Raw genomic sequence first — 17,632 nt, forward strand, 5'->3', positions numbered from 1 at the left:
ATATATATATATATATATATATATATATATATATATATATATATACATACATGCACACATGCATGGTATGTTCACCCACTCAGTTCTTACCTTCTCAGCGTTGAGGTCAAGAGGATCAAGAACTTCCACGACCCATTGGACCCTGTCAGCAGTTCTATGTTGGAAGTGAACTCAGTATGGCGTGCAGGTACTCGGAGTGTGCAGCAGATGGTATGAACCACCCCCAGGGCCTGTCCCCGCCCTCCCGTGCCCAGGACGCGCATCACGTCGCGCCGAGGGCTTTGTGTCGCGAAACGACCATCTGGCGGTGCTAGAGACGCACCACCTTCATATCTTTCACTCCTGCCACTGCCATTCTGCTTTCCTCTTTCCTGTCTTGTCATGCTCTTGATAAAGATACTCTTTCAAGAGATGGGAGGTGGGAGGTGTTTGAAGGTGATGGTGGTGCAAGACTAGTGGTCAAGCACCTTGAGCGTTGGGAGAGTGGGATCTGCACAACGATCACATCCATGGAATGAAAGTATAAAATGTGTTCAATGATGAGAGATGCCTGTGAGCTGAGATGTGTATTCAAGGTATAGATAAAGTATAGGTCTCGCACAACGTTATGACATTAGACACGCACTTCATCAATCCAGTGTTTATGTTTCATCAATCAATCAATCATCAATCCAATCTTTACAATGTTTAAAGACACTGTGTGGGATGTACAGGGTTGAGTTTAATTTCATAATTGCAGACAAATATGTATGTGCTTTCCCCCCCCCCCGCCCCTTCCCCCCATACAAACCTTACTTGTACACGTTCGTTAAGCCGAACGACCTATTCATCAGCCATACGGCCTTCCTCACAGCCAGATGGTCGATAACCCCCCAATTGTCAGGCAGAAATCCCAATTTAATTTGATCCAAACCAAAGAGTACAACACATGCGAATGCCATATTATATAGTTCTCGAATTATCAGAGATAGAAACGACGTATTATTGAAAATTTCCCCCTAAATAATGAAATTGGTGGACAAAGCTGAAAATAGAGATTTTAAAAAGTATAATGCAGTATCAAATTTAAACTAGAACGGCACTCAGAGAGCGCATAGTCTCGACTCGCACTCATTCTGAACAAAAATACCATCGTTAACTGAACACGCGACTATTAGGCCCATCTACCCCTTTCATACATACACCTTATTATGTCACATACATTGCCATTATCCGGAGCTTTATTGATTATTAGGATATTTAACCACCACTTTTGTGCAAATTATGGCTAAATTGTGTCAATGAAGGCGAATATGAAAAGAAAGAAAAAAAAAATAAACAACAACATTCTCCATGGCTAGTCGTATGAAGTTTTGCATTGATCTGTTAAGCGGTTCTGGAGAAGAAGATTTTTCGTACATTTTTATTTTCAATCCAATATGGCCGCGGGACCACGTGACTGATGACGTCATAAATTAAATTCTTCACTCACATCGTATTGCAGATCAGTGGAGATCACAGAGGAGGAAGTGCAGATGGTGTTGAGGGGGGTTGGGGAGGGCAGGAGCACCAGACATTGGTGGTGTGTGTGCAGATTTGATAATTTCAACGGGAGAGGTTGGGTCGGTTGGACAAAGAGGCCGGTGTGTGTGTGTGTGTGTGTGTGTGTGTGTGTGTGTGTGTGTGTGTGTGTGTGTGTGTGTGTGTGTGTGTGTGTGTGTGTGTGTGTGCACGCGCGTATGCATGAGCGAGGGTTCGGTTCTGGAGAATTGGAGGACAGGGTTGGTTGTCGGTGTGGAGGAGTGGGGCAGTGTTCGAGATCTGGGGAGGTGCGGGGGAATTACGCTCATAAATCATGTGGTGGAGGTGCTGGGGGAGATTCTGGATGGGAGAATGGGCAAGATTGTGGAGGTCGGAGAGGTGTGGCAGGGGTTTGGAAGGGCTGGGGGCACAGAGGGGTGGGGGATGTTTTCCCTGAGACAGTTGGTGGAGAGGAGGTTGGAGGTGCAGGGTGAGATGGCATTGGGATTTATGGGCCTAGAAAAGGCCTGCAACACTGTCCCATGAGAGATGGGGGGTGGGGGGGGGACACTGAGATGGATGGGAGTGTCAGAAGCAGAAGTCAGGTTGGTGGAAGGGATGTACAAGGAAATGAAGGGAAGAGTTTTGGTTGATCCAGGGATGTCTGGGGAGTTCAGCGTGAGCATCGGTTTGGGGGGGGGGGCTCTCAGCCCACTCTTTCTTGTAATGGTGATGGAGCTGGTAAGCAGGGGGAAGTATGGGGAGTGTGTTATGTGTGGACAGTCTGGCAGTTGTGGTGGAGTGTGCGTGGCAAGTGCGGGGGGTGCTGGGGTAGTGGAGAGAGGAATTTAGAAGGCATGGGCTGAGGATGAGTGTGGATGGGGCTGGGGTGGTGTTGCTTGGGCAACAGAGAAAAGAAATGAATGACAGGTTGGAGCGGCGGGAATGTCAGGCAGGGAAATGGGTTTGGGTTTGGTGGGGGAGGATTCTGGTGGGGGCAGGTGCGTGGAGGAGGGTGGAGGGAGCAATAGCAGATGGAGAGATAAAGAAAATTGAGCAGGAGGGTTCTGATATCGTGTGTGATGCCAGTCTAACTTTACAGCCTGGAGATGGTGGCGCTGGCACAGAGACAGCAACAGAGGCTGCAGGTTTGTGAGAACGGCTGGGTCGGGAGGATTGCGACAGTGGAAAGGGTGGATGGAGGGAGGGTGGATGAACTGGGCGGGGGGGGGGGTTGGTTTGCAGATGAGCTTGGCAGGGAGATTAGTGAGGTGTCGGCTGGGATGGGCTGGACACTTGTTGTGGATGGGGGAGAAGAGAGTGGCAAGGGGAGCAAATGGTTTGGGGGAGTGCGGTGGGAGGAGGAGAGGTCCGTGGGTGAGATGGGAGGACTTTCTCAATTCTCTTAAATGGGACCTTAGGGATTGGGAACAGATGGTTAGGACAGGTTAGCCGAACAAAGAAAATAAGAGGGTTAGGGACACATATTAAAAAAAAAAAATCTAAATCTCATGACTTTGTTACAACCTAACAGGGGTGGGTATGGACAAGGACAGGCATAAGCAATAGGATGTGAGGGAGACCGTAGGGTAAGGCCGAACCTGTCTTTGGACTGGCCAACACCACCATACACCCTCCACAACTACACAAGACCACAATGAGGCCGGACAGCTTCGAATGCTGACCTACTGTACCTTATCTGGTCTGCATTTGCATTGCTTTGCTTTGCTTTGACTCCACTTGCCATACCTTGCCCATGCCTTTACTTGCCTTGACCCAACTTACCATGCCTTGCCATGTACCCCAGGACCATCTGTTGTGGAAGTGTTCGCAGGGACTGCCATGCAGGCAGCCGCATCACCGGGGACTGTATTTGCACAGCCTGGACAGCTTTATTGAGAAAGGCCAGTTCAAATGGACTGTGAGACGGCGTGTGACCTGCGTGTTTGGGTGAGTTGCCTCCAGTAGCCATGAAAAAAAAGGACCATTTAGGGCCCTGAAGACACCAGGCTGCATGATCACCTACTGCTGCACTTATCCACAAATTTTTCATTTGTTGTGTCTTTTCCCCTCGAGTCACAGGTTCTGGGCCATGGGTAATGTAAATATTAGAAATGTATATAGTTATAACCCACCTGTTTGTTTAGTTCAATTCCGGAAATGTAGCATAAGGATGTCTGTATGAATCTGCTAGCTTAGATACACAACACACTCGATTTATTATTTTTGGGACATGTATTTGAAATGTCACACTCAGGGATCTGTAGGTAAAGCGTACAAGGGGAAACTACACCGATATGCTAAATGAATGTTCAACGACTCGGGTCGAGTCTAGAAAAAGGGAGGGGGTTAGTGTTGCAGTTCTGAAAACCGTATGCCTTGAAGGCAACGGCATCCACCATACAGTGATCCCCAGACAGTTATTTCATTAGTATACGTGCAGTTAGACCTTCCCCTCATGTCAAATGGGTTAACTGGACGAGGTCTTATAGCTAGGTCTAATTTTATCTCTATCTTCTTTTCAATCCTGATTTCATTCCAACCCTTTCCTTTTATCCATGAAACAAATCAAAGCAGGCACCATACCCCGCCTGTGAAAATCACGATGAAAACCCTCCACTTACACTGTACAGAACGCGTGTGGCGTGCCCTTTCATTGGAACCTGCATCTAATAATTATATCTGTCCTCTTTTCAACCCTGATTTACATCCAACCCTTTCCTTCAATCCATGATACAAAGTGAAGTAGGCGCAAATGCACGATAACAGACATGTGCGCAGCCCTGTGATAATCACCACTACACTGTATGGGACGTGCATGACGCACGTCTTCATTCGGGTCCGCGCGCTGATTTACAACGGCGTCTCAACATCGACCTTCGCTCATCACCTCGGCCACCAATATCTCCTGCAAACAGCAGTGGTCATCCCGCGCCTCCTAACACCTCTGCCTCTATGCAGTCGCCACCAATCAGAGGCATGCTGCAGGGCCCAAACCGTTCGGGCCGTGTAGCGTGAGGACGGAACAAGCGCATTGACCAGCGCCAATCGCACAGTGCCGGGGCATGCCCGAACGGGAATGCGGAACCGCTGCGGTCCTCGTCAAGACGCCGGAACACAGCTCGGGAGTTTGGTGCAAGGCGATTCATGTCGCAGTGTTCAGTGCAAGTCAATTCTGCAGCTTGGCCATGTTGCGCCGGGTGTGCAAATGAGACCACTTCCGGCTGAAGCAGCCTGGCAGTGATTTGGGTGACCAATCAATAGGCATGATTCGGGTGATGATTCATCGCTTCGGCCTTCAGGTCGTCACCCCACCCGACACCACGGGGCTTATAAAAGGCGGATCGCGAAGCCGTTCACTCTCTGGATCTCTGCATTATGCTGCTCCGCCTTTCTCGCCTGCTGGCATCCGCCCACTTATCCGCCTTCCTTGCCTGCCTGCTCCGCCCACTCTCTGGACCGGTGCACGCGCTTCCACGAGCCCCGGCACAGTAATTAGCAGGAGACAACATGCTGACTCTCAAGGTGGGATCGCTCAGTGGAGCATCCTCCAAAGTTTACTGGGTAGCGCGGTCAGCCAACCGTGCAAGGTATTGTGAGGCCGTGAGCCCTCATCTCCTCTCCTTTCCTCTGATTTAATTATCTCATCTTCATCGTGTGTGTGTGTGTGTGTGTGTGTGTGTGTGTGTGTGTGTGTGTGTGTGTGTGTGTGTGTGTGTGTGTGTGTGTGTGTGTGTGTGTGTGTGTGTGTGTGTGTGTGCGTGCGTGTGCGTGTGTGGCCGAGCTTAAGTTAAGAGTGTCGAAGATATAACGTTTAAGTCTGCTCTGTGTCTCCTTTCGTAAGTTGCTTGCTTTCTTTTGTCAAACCCCACAAATTCCATGCTATCCATTTTGTACATAATAAGCTCATTTACCGTGCCACATAATTTTCCTCGCCTGATTGTTAATAAATTCTTGTATAGAAATGTTCCCATCTCGTTTTCTTCTTTTCCTTCATTGATCCAGCATGGTCCGTATCCTTGCCGAGCCGGGATGTTATCTCCCAACGATACGTTCTTCTAGCCGGTACGTTCCTTGGCAGTTGCGCTCGGCTGCATCTGATCCGGTAAGGTGATCCAGTTTGGACAAGGCGTACCGAGGGCATGTCCCCCGGTAATTAGGTCACGTGACTATTTTAGGTAACCGGTTAATCTTAGACGGAGGACCCTGGGACACATGGTTTAGTTATTAGCGTTCACGGTCGATTAGCGACCTGCTGCATCACGGAGTTATCCGTCTGCGACAGCCTGCGATTCCGGAGAGTCTGGTGGGAACCCGAGGTAGATTTCCGCCCTCGTGTTCATCTCTCCCCAACCTCAGGTCCACAACTATATGATCTTGACCTTCAACATTATGGATAGAGTGTAAATTAAGAAAATGTGTCCCCATCTGAAATCTATCCATAAAACTCAACAACATCAAAATTGGAGGAAAGCAATTCAAGTTGTGATGAAAAATGCATTGATAGTTCATTAGGTCACAGTCCAAAAAAGGTAGGTGAAGACCGAATCAAATATCAGATGCACAACTTCAGTGTAGGTCCTCTATTATGATGATGCAAGGACATCTTGCAAGGCCAAGCGGTCTTTGAGATTCCGCATTGGCAAAATTGAGCAATGCCAAAAAATGCTTCTTTTTTTTCTTTTTCAGACTATCATTTGACCTTGACATTTAACACGGAGGGGTGTTATGTAAATTAAGCTTAAATGCACCTTACTTCTGGGCTATCTCGAGAGGGCAACTTCGTTTTTGATTGGTCAAACCTTCGTCGAGTTATGGTAAAAAATGTTATGTTATATCAAGATCCGCTACATTAATCCTTAAAAATTACGTCAAGGTCAAAAAGATTATTGCAACCCCACATACTTTGTATTCCCATTATTGATGCAAGATTTCATTCCGAAAATCCCGGCCGGCTCCGAGATACAGCTCAGACATTGGCAGGAAAAGAAAGAGGAGGAAAAAAACCTAAATGGTGGTTTAGTACTCATAGGGGTCGAGGAAACACTGAGTTACCATTAAAAACTGTTGACACAAATTGTAGAAACAAACCCTACAACAGCTATTAGTCTTCCCCTATCCTATATGGGGAAGCTTAAATATAAAAGTTAGTGTTTGTTGTATGATTTTGAGGATCTTGTTCCAAGGAGATTTTGAAGGGCCCACTTACAATGACAAAGTTTAATGTGACCACTGATGTCATGTCTTCATCAGCATTCCCTCATATCTGATCTGATCATTTGGATGGTAATTGCTCGGCATGGGGGTGGGAGATGCAGCTATTGATGACTTGTTGCTATTGATGGCCCTGAGATGGTTCTGGAGTCTGGAACTGGACCTCGGTCACACTGGGTGCCACGACGTTCGTCGTCCTATTCTCTGACTCCCTGGATGCAATGGATCTCCAGTTTGCTTGGAGAACATTGTAACCAAGTGGTGACATTGCAGTTGCCACCACTTCTTCTTATTGCTTTTGAGGCAGTCATCAAAGTGCTTCTCGCTCCGCTACTCGGTTGTGTCCCCCGTCTGCATTTTGGGAGTGTAGAATCTGACGTTCGACATGGATGAGCAGTCGAGTACAAATTGGGATTTGATGACCACGGCACATCCAATGCGCGGTTTTGCCAGTGGATGTGAAGATTGGCACACAGAACTCATTTGAAGGTAACATTCAAGGGACTAAAAGTCTTCTGTATGTGATATCTTGTATCGCCATAATCGAAATTTATATGATTTAATCCACCGGATGTAGTTGCAGGGAAAAGGGGATTGGGGGGGGGGGGGGTTGTCAAACTATTGGAATGAATATTGTAATTAACTAATACCTCTGCAAATAAAAATCTGCAAAATGTTTGATGCAGAAAGATATACATACAAGGAAGCAAGAGGAGGAGGTCCTTCAGTCCATCAAGTCTGCGCTATATTAACACCACAATGTTTTTAACGATTCCCTCACAATACCCCCCACACCCCCACCCCGAAACGCAAAAGTTGGACCTACATGGACTTTTCAAAAGAAAAAAAATACAAGTTTCTGGACCAACAATAACTTTTTACCTCCACCACAGGTGGACGGAGGTTATGTTTTTTTCACACGTTTATTTGTCTGTGAGCAGATTAGGGTTAGGGTTTCGGTTATGTTTCGAAAAGTTAGGGTTAGGTTTAGGGTTATGTCTCAAAAAGTTAGGGTTAGGGCCGTTAGGGTTGGGGTTAGGTTTAGGGTTATGTCTCAAAGTTATGGACGGATTCAGATAAAACTTAGTGGATATGCTTGGGAGTGTGGCAAGGACAAATTTGTTGCGATTTTGGTGAAGCTCCAAGTCCGGATCTGGATGCGATAATTTTTAAAGTGATTCTTTATCATTGAGAGATGGGGCCAAAAAACGATATTCCGCATGATATTACAAAAGTCATGAACGAGTTGTGACAAAACGAGATGGATGAGTTGGGTAAGGGACAAGAAGAAGCCGATTCGTTTTCGGTTCAGGTCTGGATCCAGATCCGGCCTACCAGTGGGATATACCAGAGTTGGTGTCAAAGCCACCCAATGCTCGCCTGTTTATACATTTATCGTTTTTAAAAGACGAGTCTAATAATTAATCTTTTTTATAAAGCATTGCAGTGAAGTATAATTATAAAGCAATATATGTATTTGTATATTGTAATTAGTAACAAGAGCGCAAGTGAGCACAATATACGCCCTAACAAGAAGGTATATACAGAATTGTGCTACTACATGGAAAACAGCATCCTGGTTGCCATGGCAACCACTTTAGATGACAAACGTATGTCGCGACACACCGTCTCCACAGTCTGTACCTATGTGCCAAATATGAAACGTGAAAGTTGAAAACTTTGGGAGTTAGAGTGCAGACAGGAACTGATGGAAAACAGCATCCTGGTTGCCATGGCAACCACTTTAGATGACGAACGTATGTCATGACACACCGTCTCCACAGTCTGTATCTATGTACCAAATATGAAACGTGAAAGTTGAAAACTTTGGGAGTTAGAGTGCGGACAGGAACGGACGGACAGACAGACAGACAGACGGACGGACGACCGGTATCACATAATACGCCCCAATATATATATATATATATATATATATATATATATATATATATATATATATATATATATATATATATATATATATATATATATACATGTCGGGCGTATAAAAAATAGTGTGGTGGATAAAAACATTAGAAAGGAAACTCGAGGGGGAGCACTCGGGAGAGTGCAAAACCTCCGCCGCCAATACTGCTGGGTCACTCAAGTGAACCTTATATCTTATTCATTAAATATGATGTCAACAGTACTGACAGAGTTATAGTTCTTTTCTCCATTTTTTTTGGGGGGGGGGGGGTTGGAAATCACTTAAAACATGTAGAAATGCAAAAAAAAGAAATCGAAATTTTGTTGAAAAAAAAGTTGCAAATTTTTTTTTTCTCCAACAATTTTTTTTTTTGGGGGGGGGGGGGTTGGAAATCACTTAAAACATGTAGAAATGCAAAAAAAAAAATTCTGTTAGGGTTAGGGTTAGTTTTTGTACCGATAGTTTTTTTTAGATTGAAAGGTCAAAGGTCAAGGTCGCATAAAATCATCAATATTCATCGGATTACTTGAAATTTGAACATGGTTTGTATGTTGGGTCACTGAATTGGTTCACCAATAAAACACTAGAAAGTGATTGCTTTGAGGTCAAAAGGTCAAGGTCAGAAAATCATCACTTTCCATCTGATTGACTTGAAATTTGAGCATGTCACTGAAACCTATTGTTATTTATTTATTTATTTAAACAGATAAGCACTGCAAAAGACAAAAACAGTGCCCACTTTTACCACGAAAGCACAGAGTATCAAAAATACAAATGAGAGAATGATAATAATATCAGAAAAACAAGGTGATAGAATCGTACATACAAAACAACATTATCATAAGTCTAGTGTATTAGACTTTAAGATATTTCTGTGCTCTGGAGCAGAAAGTTTTGATCTCGGATGTTGTTGGGTGATCTATAGTAGCATCTGGTAAACTGTTCCACACTGGTGTTATTGCGGGCATATAGGAGTGGTCATACTGAACAAGTGACCAGTGACTACGCTCAGTCTTGCTAGTAAGACACTGCACAGCATAGCTTCCAAAGGAAGCACTTGTTCTGGTGAACCTTGATGGAATCCATGATGGAGGTAGCATGGTCTTCAAAAGTGCTGGAACTTCTTCTGTGTGCAGTCTGTACATCAGACCCAGACCTGCTACAGTTCTGTGTGGTACAGGATCGAGATTCAATTCCTTTAGAGGGGCCTTGATGATACGTACAGAACGACGTTGCACATCATCCAGATTTTTCTGATGCATGGCACTTGCAGATATACATACGAGGGGAGCATATTCCACTGTGCTACGGACATGGGCTTTGTACACTTGGACTCAGCCAAGCGGATCCAAATATGGAGCAATACTGTGAAGGGCACTCACTCTTTGTCCAGCTCTATCGGCGATGGAGTTCACATGAGACTGGAAACCTAAGCTCCGGGAGAACCAGACTCCAAGTATGTCAAGCTCGTGTACATGCTGCAAGGGCTTGCCACCCATGAAGAGCTCTAGAGTATGCTCATTTGGTAGTCGTCTACTGAGAGACATAACCTTGCATTCTCAGTGGCAAACAGGACATTCCATTTCTGCCCCCACTCGGATATATTTTTGTAGGTCTTTGCTCAGAGAAATGGTGAGTAGGGTAAGAATACTGATTCTGGCTCACTTTTCCCCATGTAAATGAATGGGGGATTTTCAGCGATTTATTTTTTTTTTCCCTAAAAATAAATCCCCTTTTTATCCCAAGGTATATTTATTTGTCTCCCCTTTTAACCTGGAGGTTGAACCTCATTGAATTGAACACCTGGGGGTTGAACAGCTCACTCATTGAACCTATAAAGATTTGTTCATTCTCAAATTCCTTCAATAGTTTAATTTTCTTTGCACAATAATCCCCATCTAAAATATTGACAAACAAAACATTTGAATCTTTATATTTTTTAAGATACCCCATTTGTGTCATTACGAAATGATAAACTTCTCTTAATGCTCTTGTTTGACCACCTCCTGAGCCACAGGTTATTTTTTGTTAAGCCCCGCCCACTTTTCTTTAAGCCCCGCCCACTTTTGTTAAGCCCCGCCCACTTTTCATAAGGTAATTTTTCTAAGCCACGCCCACTTTTCCTAAGCTCCGCCCACTTTTGCTAAGCTCCGCCCACTTTTCATAAGGTATTTTTTCTAAGCCACGCCCACTTTTCCTAAGCTCCGCCTACTTTTGCTAAGCCCCGCCCACTCTTACATCATTTCCAGTTCATCTCTGACTCACAAAGAAATCACTAGAAAATTACAGGATGTTATGGTTTTGAAAAATTTCCCAATGAAGGCTTGCCTAGGCTTGCCCAGGGAATTTCCAAAGGAAACCACACCCACCAGTCTTTCTCTATAAAAGCTTCAAACCCAGGCTCCATTTTAAACATTTGTTCTTGCTGGCAATGGTGTTCTGTGTGCTTGTCTCAAACTCTCTGTCTTCTATGGAACTAAACCTTCAAGTTGATGAACTGGATTCAAACCTCTTATCTATTGAGGTAAGATTTTTTATTTTCCTATTTTCAAACTTTGATTGAAGCATACTCATTTAATAATTAAATAACTTAATTAATACATTATTATTTTCTCTCACAGGAAATTGTATCTGAAAATACTGCTTTTGCTACAACTTGGGGGGAAATTGTTGGCTTGGTTGAAGACCTTGAGTGGGATGACTTTGGTGTTCCTTGGAACTCTCTGTCTTCTATGGAACTAAACCTTCAAGTTGATGAACTGGATTCAAACCTCTTATCTATTGAGGTAAGATTTTTTATTTTCCTATTTTCAAACTTTGATTGAAGCATACTCATTTAATAATTAAATAACTTAATTAATACATTATTATTTTCTCTCACAGGAAATTGTGTCTGAAATACGAAATGAAAATACTGCTTTTGCTACAACTTGGGGCGAAATTGTTGGCTTGGTTGAAGACCTTATGAGCGACCAAGACCCACAGAACGAGTTCGTCCTTGATGACCCAACCAAAGAGTTATACCTTGGAGACCAGCAAAATCCTGAAAAAGAGTTTTACAGCAATAGTACTCATTGTGAGTTATCAAGACAATACCCACTGAACAAGTTATACCTTGATGAGCCAGAATACAAGTTTTACCTTGGAGACTCACAAATTTTGAAAAAATCAGTAAATGAGTTCTGCCTTGATGGTTTAAATAACTACCTTGGAGACTCAGGAAAAGGGTTTTGCCAAGATGGTTCTAAATATGGGGCCTACCTTGGAGACTCACAAATTTTGAAAAAATCAGTAAATGAGTTCTGCCTTGATGGTTTAAATAACTACCTTGGAGACTCAGGAAAAGGGTTTTGCCAAGATGGTTCTAAATATGGGGCCTACCTTGGAGACTCACAAATTTTGAAAAAATCAGTAAATGAGTTCTGCCTTGATGGTTTAAATAACTACCTTGGAGACTCAGGAAAAGGGTTCTGCCAAGATGGTTCTAAATATGGGGCCTACCTTGGAGACTCACAAATTTTGAAAAATCAGTAAATGAGTTCTGCCTTGATGGTTTAAATAACTACCTTGGAGACTCAGGAAAAGGGTTTTGCCAAGATGGTTCTAAATATGGGGCCTACCTTGGAGACTCACAAATTTTGAAAAAATCAGTAAATGAGTTCTGCCTTGATGGTTTAAATAACTACCTTGGAGACTCAGGAAAAGGGTTCTGCCAAGATGGTTCTAAATATGGGGCCTACCTTGGAGACTCACAAATTTTGAAAAAATCAGTAAATGAGTTATCCTTAAGAGACTTTGTAAGTTGGTTTTACTTTGAATACTTGAAATGTGGGTTCTGGATTGATAACTCACAATGTGATACATATCTTGGAAACTCAACGGGAATGTGGTTATACCTTGAAGACTTGGAAAGTTGGGTTTATGTTGGACACTTGAAACTTTTTTGGGGGCTTTTATTTATTTATTTATTTATTTATTATTATTATTATTTTATTTATTTATATTTTGGAGACTTTTGGAGTTGCTATCACTCTTTGGGATCTAAACCTATCGATGTAGTTCTTTGTCGGATGGTGCTTGATGGGAGCAAGATCAAGAAAGTTCTGGGAAGAAAGTGCAGGCTTACTCCCCCTTTCTACGTCATCAAACCTGAAAGCCTTAAAAGACAGAATTGGAAGAAGAAAAAAACGTAAAAATATATATATATATAGGTGGAAATCTCATTTTGAAAAAGACATTGTGTTGGGCGAGGATTGAGTTGGGGTTGAGATTTTGAATGTGAGGGTTGGGGTTGAGATTTTGAATGTGAGGGTTGGGACACACACACACATACACATCAACAAACAAAAGTTAAGCCTTGACTATTCAGTTGAGGATTCTGTGTTTGGGGTTCACAGATCTAAGAACGTCCCCCTTGACACACATTATATACTGTTATACACCTCGGACTTGGCCCTCGAGTGTCCACAACGGTGTATAGTAGGAGGGAGTGAAGCGCCAACCTATTGCTCCCATTACACACACACACACAAACAAAAGTTAAACCTTGACTATTCAGTTGAGGATTCTGTGTTTGGGGTTCACAGATCTAAGAACGTCCCCCTTGACACACATTATATACTGTTATACACCTCGGACTTGGCCCTCGAGTGTCCACAAAGGTGTATTATCTGCTTAGTTTTGTCTTTTGTAATTCCTGTGAATAAAATGAACCTAAAATCTCTTCCCCTTCCAAATCATATATTTTATAAGTCCAAGGAACTGTATCTATTACATCAACAATTTTAAAAAGTTCTTTCGTCCATCGTTCAGTAAAACCCTTTTCAAAATGAGATTTCCACCTATATATTCTTACGATATCACCAACTTTGAACTTAGGTTTTCTGACATTAATCTCTTTTTCATATTTTAATTTTGTAAATGTTTCTGATGGCTTCATATTCGTTGACGTGTGAATCGTGTCATTATACTTATCCACAATATCCTGAATAAAAGATGACCATTGTTGTGAACCGAGTTGTGTGAATTTTTTATATAGTCTCTCTTTTAAGGTACGATTAAAACGTTCAACAACAACTGCCTTCCCTTCATTAAAGGTACTGTATAATGTAATACTGTTATTTTTTAGAAAATTCATAAATGTCTTGTTATAAAACTCTCTACCCTCATCAGTCCACAATTTCTTAGGTTTTCTCTTACTTTTATTAAATATCTGTTGAAAAGCTAACATAAGAGTATTACCTGTTTTGTTTTTTAAAGGGACAACCCACGCATATCTACTCCTCAAATCAATAACGGTTAAAGCATACTTGTACCCCTTATCATTATTGAGTTCAATCAAATCAGCAGACCAGATATAATCAACTTCCTTGGAATAAACTTTCCTTCTCTGAAACTTTGTGAATATTGGTTTATGTAATTCATCAGCTAATTGCTCTTCAGTCTTAATGGCATCATTAGAGCCTATAAGTTTTTTGAATTTCCAAGTCCAAGTTTCAATTTAGCACTAATCATCTTCTTCACGATGAACCTATCAACTTTTTCTCTCAAGGTTGGATTTTGTATCAGAGACAAATTATATAACATTTCTCTATCGGCTTCATGCTTTTCTTCCAACGTTGTGGTATTCCCATAATCAATATCGTGTCTCATGCACACTTCATCAACTCTATTGATTGGTTTACTCCAGGATTTAGGATTGTCTGCCTCATCTAATCTTTTATCCAAGTTTGTGCCTGGACCACAGAAAGAATACCCTGGAAGATGTAATTCCCCTGGTATTCCAGTAGTTGTAAATTTACTTCCTGATAAAAACTTTTGTATATCTCCTCCGAGTTTGTGTTTGGAGATAAATTGATTTTTTTGAACCACACACCGAACATATACCTTTTTGTATAACCCTGTTATTTTTACTTTTAATATATGAAATATTTTTAGTATTAGTTTTCTTTTTACATTTGAGACAATAACTCATTTATTTATGAGAAAAATTTCTGCAGAGTGCAAAAACCTTTTTAGTTTCCAACATGCACATTTGAATCTTAATTTTTAAAACATAAAGAATCCTTAGAAATGCCTTCACTCTCTCCTCCATTTATTTAAGAAAAAACTTGAATTAAAATACATGTCTTCTCGATGTCGATAGTCTTGTCGAAAGTATTGCAAATAGACTTTTTAATTCTTTGTATTCCTCCCTGGTGAGATAAGTTAATTTCTTTAATACCTCTATTCTTTTTTGAATCTCACTGGTTTCCATATTTTGATATTTATTCATTCTCTCTCTTTCCTCCCTCTCTCTCTTCTCTCTTTCCTCCTTCTCTCTCTCCTCCTCCTCCTTTTCCTCCTCTTCCCTCTCTTCTTCAACTCCTTCCTCATCCCTTACTATACTTGAATCGTTTACACCCCATAGAATATTATACATATATTCATCAGGATTTCTTGTTATTCCTGTATCCAAAATAATTTTTTACAACAGGATACCAATAAAATTTCTTTTGAATTTCTAAAAGAGCCTTACCTTTTCTTAACCTTATAATTTTTTCATTATTTAACATTCTAATTAAATCTAAAGTTGTCGGTTTATCAACATCAGCATAATGCCAATCTTTTATTGAAAATACCTCATTCTTATGTTGTAGAACATATTTATTAAAATACCGAATACCCTTTTCTTGAAGGTATGCTTGAACACAGAAATGATAATTTTCTTGAAGCCTTCTTGCTGTCATTTATGTATTAGAAATATATGTTAGAATAATATTATGGCACGAAACACCTCCCCATCTTCCCATAGTTAAATCATTTTGTATTTCCTTACTTATTATATATAATCCTGTTTTTTCTGTTTTCATGAGATAAACAAGGGCAAAACCATTATTATATTTACCCTTATTAAATTCTTTTATTTGTTGTTTACTAATCGTGGCTCCACAAAACTCATTCTCGATACCAAGTGGATAATATTCTTCCTTACGAGACTGATTTAATTGTTCCAGGTCTTCGAGGTTAATTTTAAATGACCAATTATACCCTAAATCATTCATATCATACCCCCATTGTTCTATTCTCATACAAACGATACGCCCTTCTTTATAAAAATTTATTTTAATTCGAACTGTGAATTCTGTATGACCTGGAGATAATATCAACACTTCTGTATCTTTAGAATACACAGCCGTTTTATTTAAGTATATATATTGTGATAAATCGCTTAATCTCACCAAGTCATTCGCGTCAGTCGGGCTTGGATAATTTTTTAATTTATAAGCATTTTTCATGTTAATATTTTTGTTTATATTATATTTATATCGTTCAGCCTGTGCCTTTGTATAATAATTTGATAAATCAATATCCAGTTCTTGAGATACACCAAAGATAGAACCATCTTTACCAACATAAGTCATTTATATTAGATTAAAAATAATATCATAAAATTTTTTATTTTTGTTGAGTTGAAATAACACATATAGACATAATTGACCACAACACTTGGAATTTAATTCTTGGACTTGAAATGTTTGATAAACACCATTCTGTAAGAATTTTATGACTTCAACAGGTGGTGGAAGACCAAAACTATCAAAATAATATTTGTCTTGACTATTAAAAATACAAACCCAATGAGAACCGTTCCCATCATTATCTTCTAAGTTCATAATAATATTCTTTGTGTGTTTCGACACATTTGTTAATTCATCTCTCATACAAATAACCACATTATGAATTTTTAATTTCTTACAATATTTGGCAAGTTGTAAATTTGATGTTGTATTCTTTCCAAATTCTTTCAACCACTCATCAATGCTCATTTATTTATTAGAAAGATATAATCCATTACCTCTTTTCGTTAATTTTACACCTGCTTGTGCTATAGAAGAAAGTATATCTCCAACTAACAATCTCGCTTTATCAGGCAGACCTTCAAGTTTTTCAGCAAAATCTACAATTACACCACTTCCACTAATTTGTTTCTCCAACTCTTTGTTATGTCTTTCCAATTCTTTTTGAGCCTGGAGTTGAGCCTTCCTTTCGTTGGCAGTTTTGACCGCTGTTGAAATACCACCCGTCAATGCTCCAACCGCACTTAAACCAGCAAATAAAGGAATTAGAAATGGGAGAAATCCTCCACTCGTCTCTCTTATTAAATATTTTTTTAACATTGGTTTTGTCATTTTAATTTTAAGTGAGCCAGTGTCATTCAAGATTTTAACCTGTTCTCTTGTGAGCAAAACATCAATTCTTACTGCTCCTTTTCTCTGAATTGTATTAACGTTAATCGTACAAGGCTTTTGATTTTGAACACAAGATGATAGTTTATGAAGATTGATTTGATTAACATATACCCCAGTTGGTACTTTGCCACTCATTTATTTAACAAAAAAATTATGTGAGACTAATCATCACACCATTATCTGTATTAATCTGCAATTCTGTTTCTTCCAAAAGCAAACAATATGTATCAACTTCTTCACTCTCTCCTCTTTCAATGTATAGGGAAGTATCCACTCGATTAGACTTTATAGTTTCTTTTTGAGCGCTCAGGTCAAACGTATAGATTGTATACAAACTTTTAAATGCTGTCATATCCAAAATAGGTTCTTTATTTCCATTACTTTCACACACCTTTTGGTAAGACTTGTATGCTTCAGCAAAATCATTTTTTCCCAATTAATTTCCAATCTATCTCGTGGATAAAATGTTCCATCTAGAGAAACGCGAAGTTGTTTCACCTTAGCATTATCACTCAATGCATTATTCTTATCAGTCGCAGTATCACCATCTGGCTTTTTAAAAATCATCCACAGATATCGTGGCTTTCCTTCCAGAACACCCAAATTCCACGTGTAAGTAGTTTGATTGAGTTTAACGTGTTGACATCTTCTTTTGAGGTATGATACACTGAGTGGTTTTTTTGAGTTAAGTCTTCGATTCAACATCTCTTCTGTTTTAAGATTAGGAGTATATTCACTGATATACCAACTCATCTCCTCA

At 40.7% G+C, this 17,632-nt stretch overlaps 3 protein-coding genes across 3 annotated transcripts in view; 2 read left to right on the top strand and 1 right to left on the bottom strand.

The window, feature by feature from the left end:
- LOC147014083 (uncharacterized) overlaps positions 1-234 on the bottom strand; it is a 6,660-nt gene extending 6,426 nt beyond the window's left edge. Inside the window, exon 1 of the mRNA XM_085851731.1 lies at positions 91-234. The gene's annotated coding sequence lies outside the window, so the exon portion shown is untranslated. The remainder of the gene's footprint in view (positions 1-90) is intronic.
- Positions 235-3,399: 3,165 nt separating this feature from the next.
- LOC147014084 (uncharacterized) overlaps positions 3,400-17,632 on the top strand; it is a 62,825-nt gene continuing 48,592 nt past the window's right edge. Inside the window, exon 1 of the mRNA XM_085851736.1 lies at positions 3,400-3,450. Coding sequence (XP_085707862.1) covers positions 3,415-3,450 — 36 coding nt within the window. The 5' untranslated portion in view covers positions 3,400-3,414. The remainder of the gene's footprint in view (positions 3,451-17,632) is intronic.
- Positions 10,342-12,190, top strand: LOC147014085 (uncharacterized). Its single transcript, XM_085851732.1, has 3 exons — positions 10,342-11,165; positions 11,263-11,427; positions 11,525-12,190. The coding sequence occupies exons 1-3, from the start codon at positions 11,073-11,075 to the stop codon at positions 12,173-12,175; spliced, it is 909 nt and encodes a 302-aa protein (XP_085707858.1). The 5' UTR covers positions 10,342-11,072; the 3' UTR covers positions 12,176-12,190.

Source organism: Eptatretus burgeri, chromosome 13 (assembly GCF_056783735.1).
Source record: "Eptatretus burgeri isolate ZD-2024b chromosome 13, Ebu_testis_v1, whole genome shotgun sequence".
NCBI lineage: Eukaryota > Metazoa > Chordata > Myxini > Myxiniformes > Myxinidae > Eptatretus > Eptatretus burgeri.

Excerpts from the sequence above, each read along its gene's own strand:
- LOC147014085 (XM_085851732.1), top strand. The coding sequence starts at position 11,073 with ATGGTGTTCTGTGTGCTTGTCTCAAACTCTCTGTCTTCTATGGAACTA. Across the intron at positions 11,166-11,262 it reads CAAACCTCTTATCTATTGAG|GAAATTGTATCTGAAAATAC; the intron begins GTAAGATTTTTT and ends TTTCTCTCACAG. Across the intron at positions 11,428-11,524 it reads CAAACCTCTTATCTATTGAG|GAAATTGTGTCTGAAATACG; the intron begins GTAAGATTTTTT and ends TTTCTCTCACAG.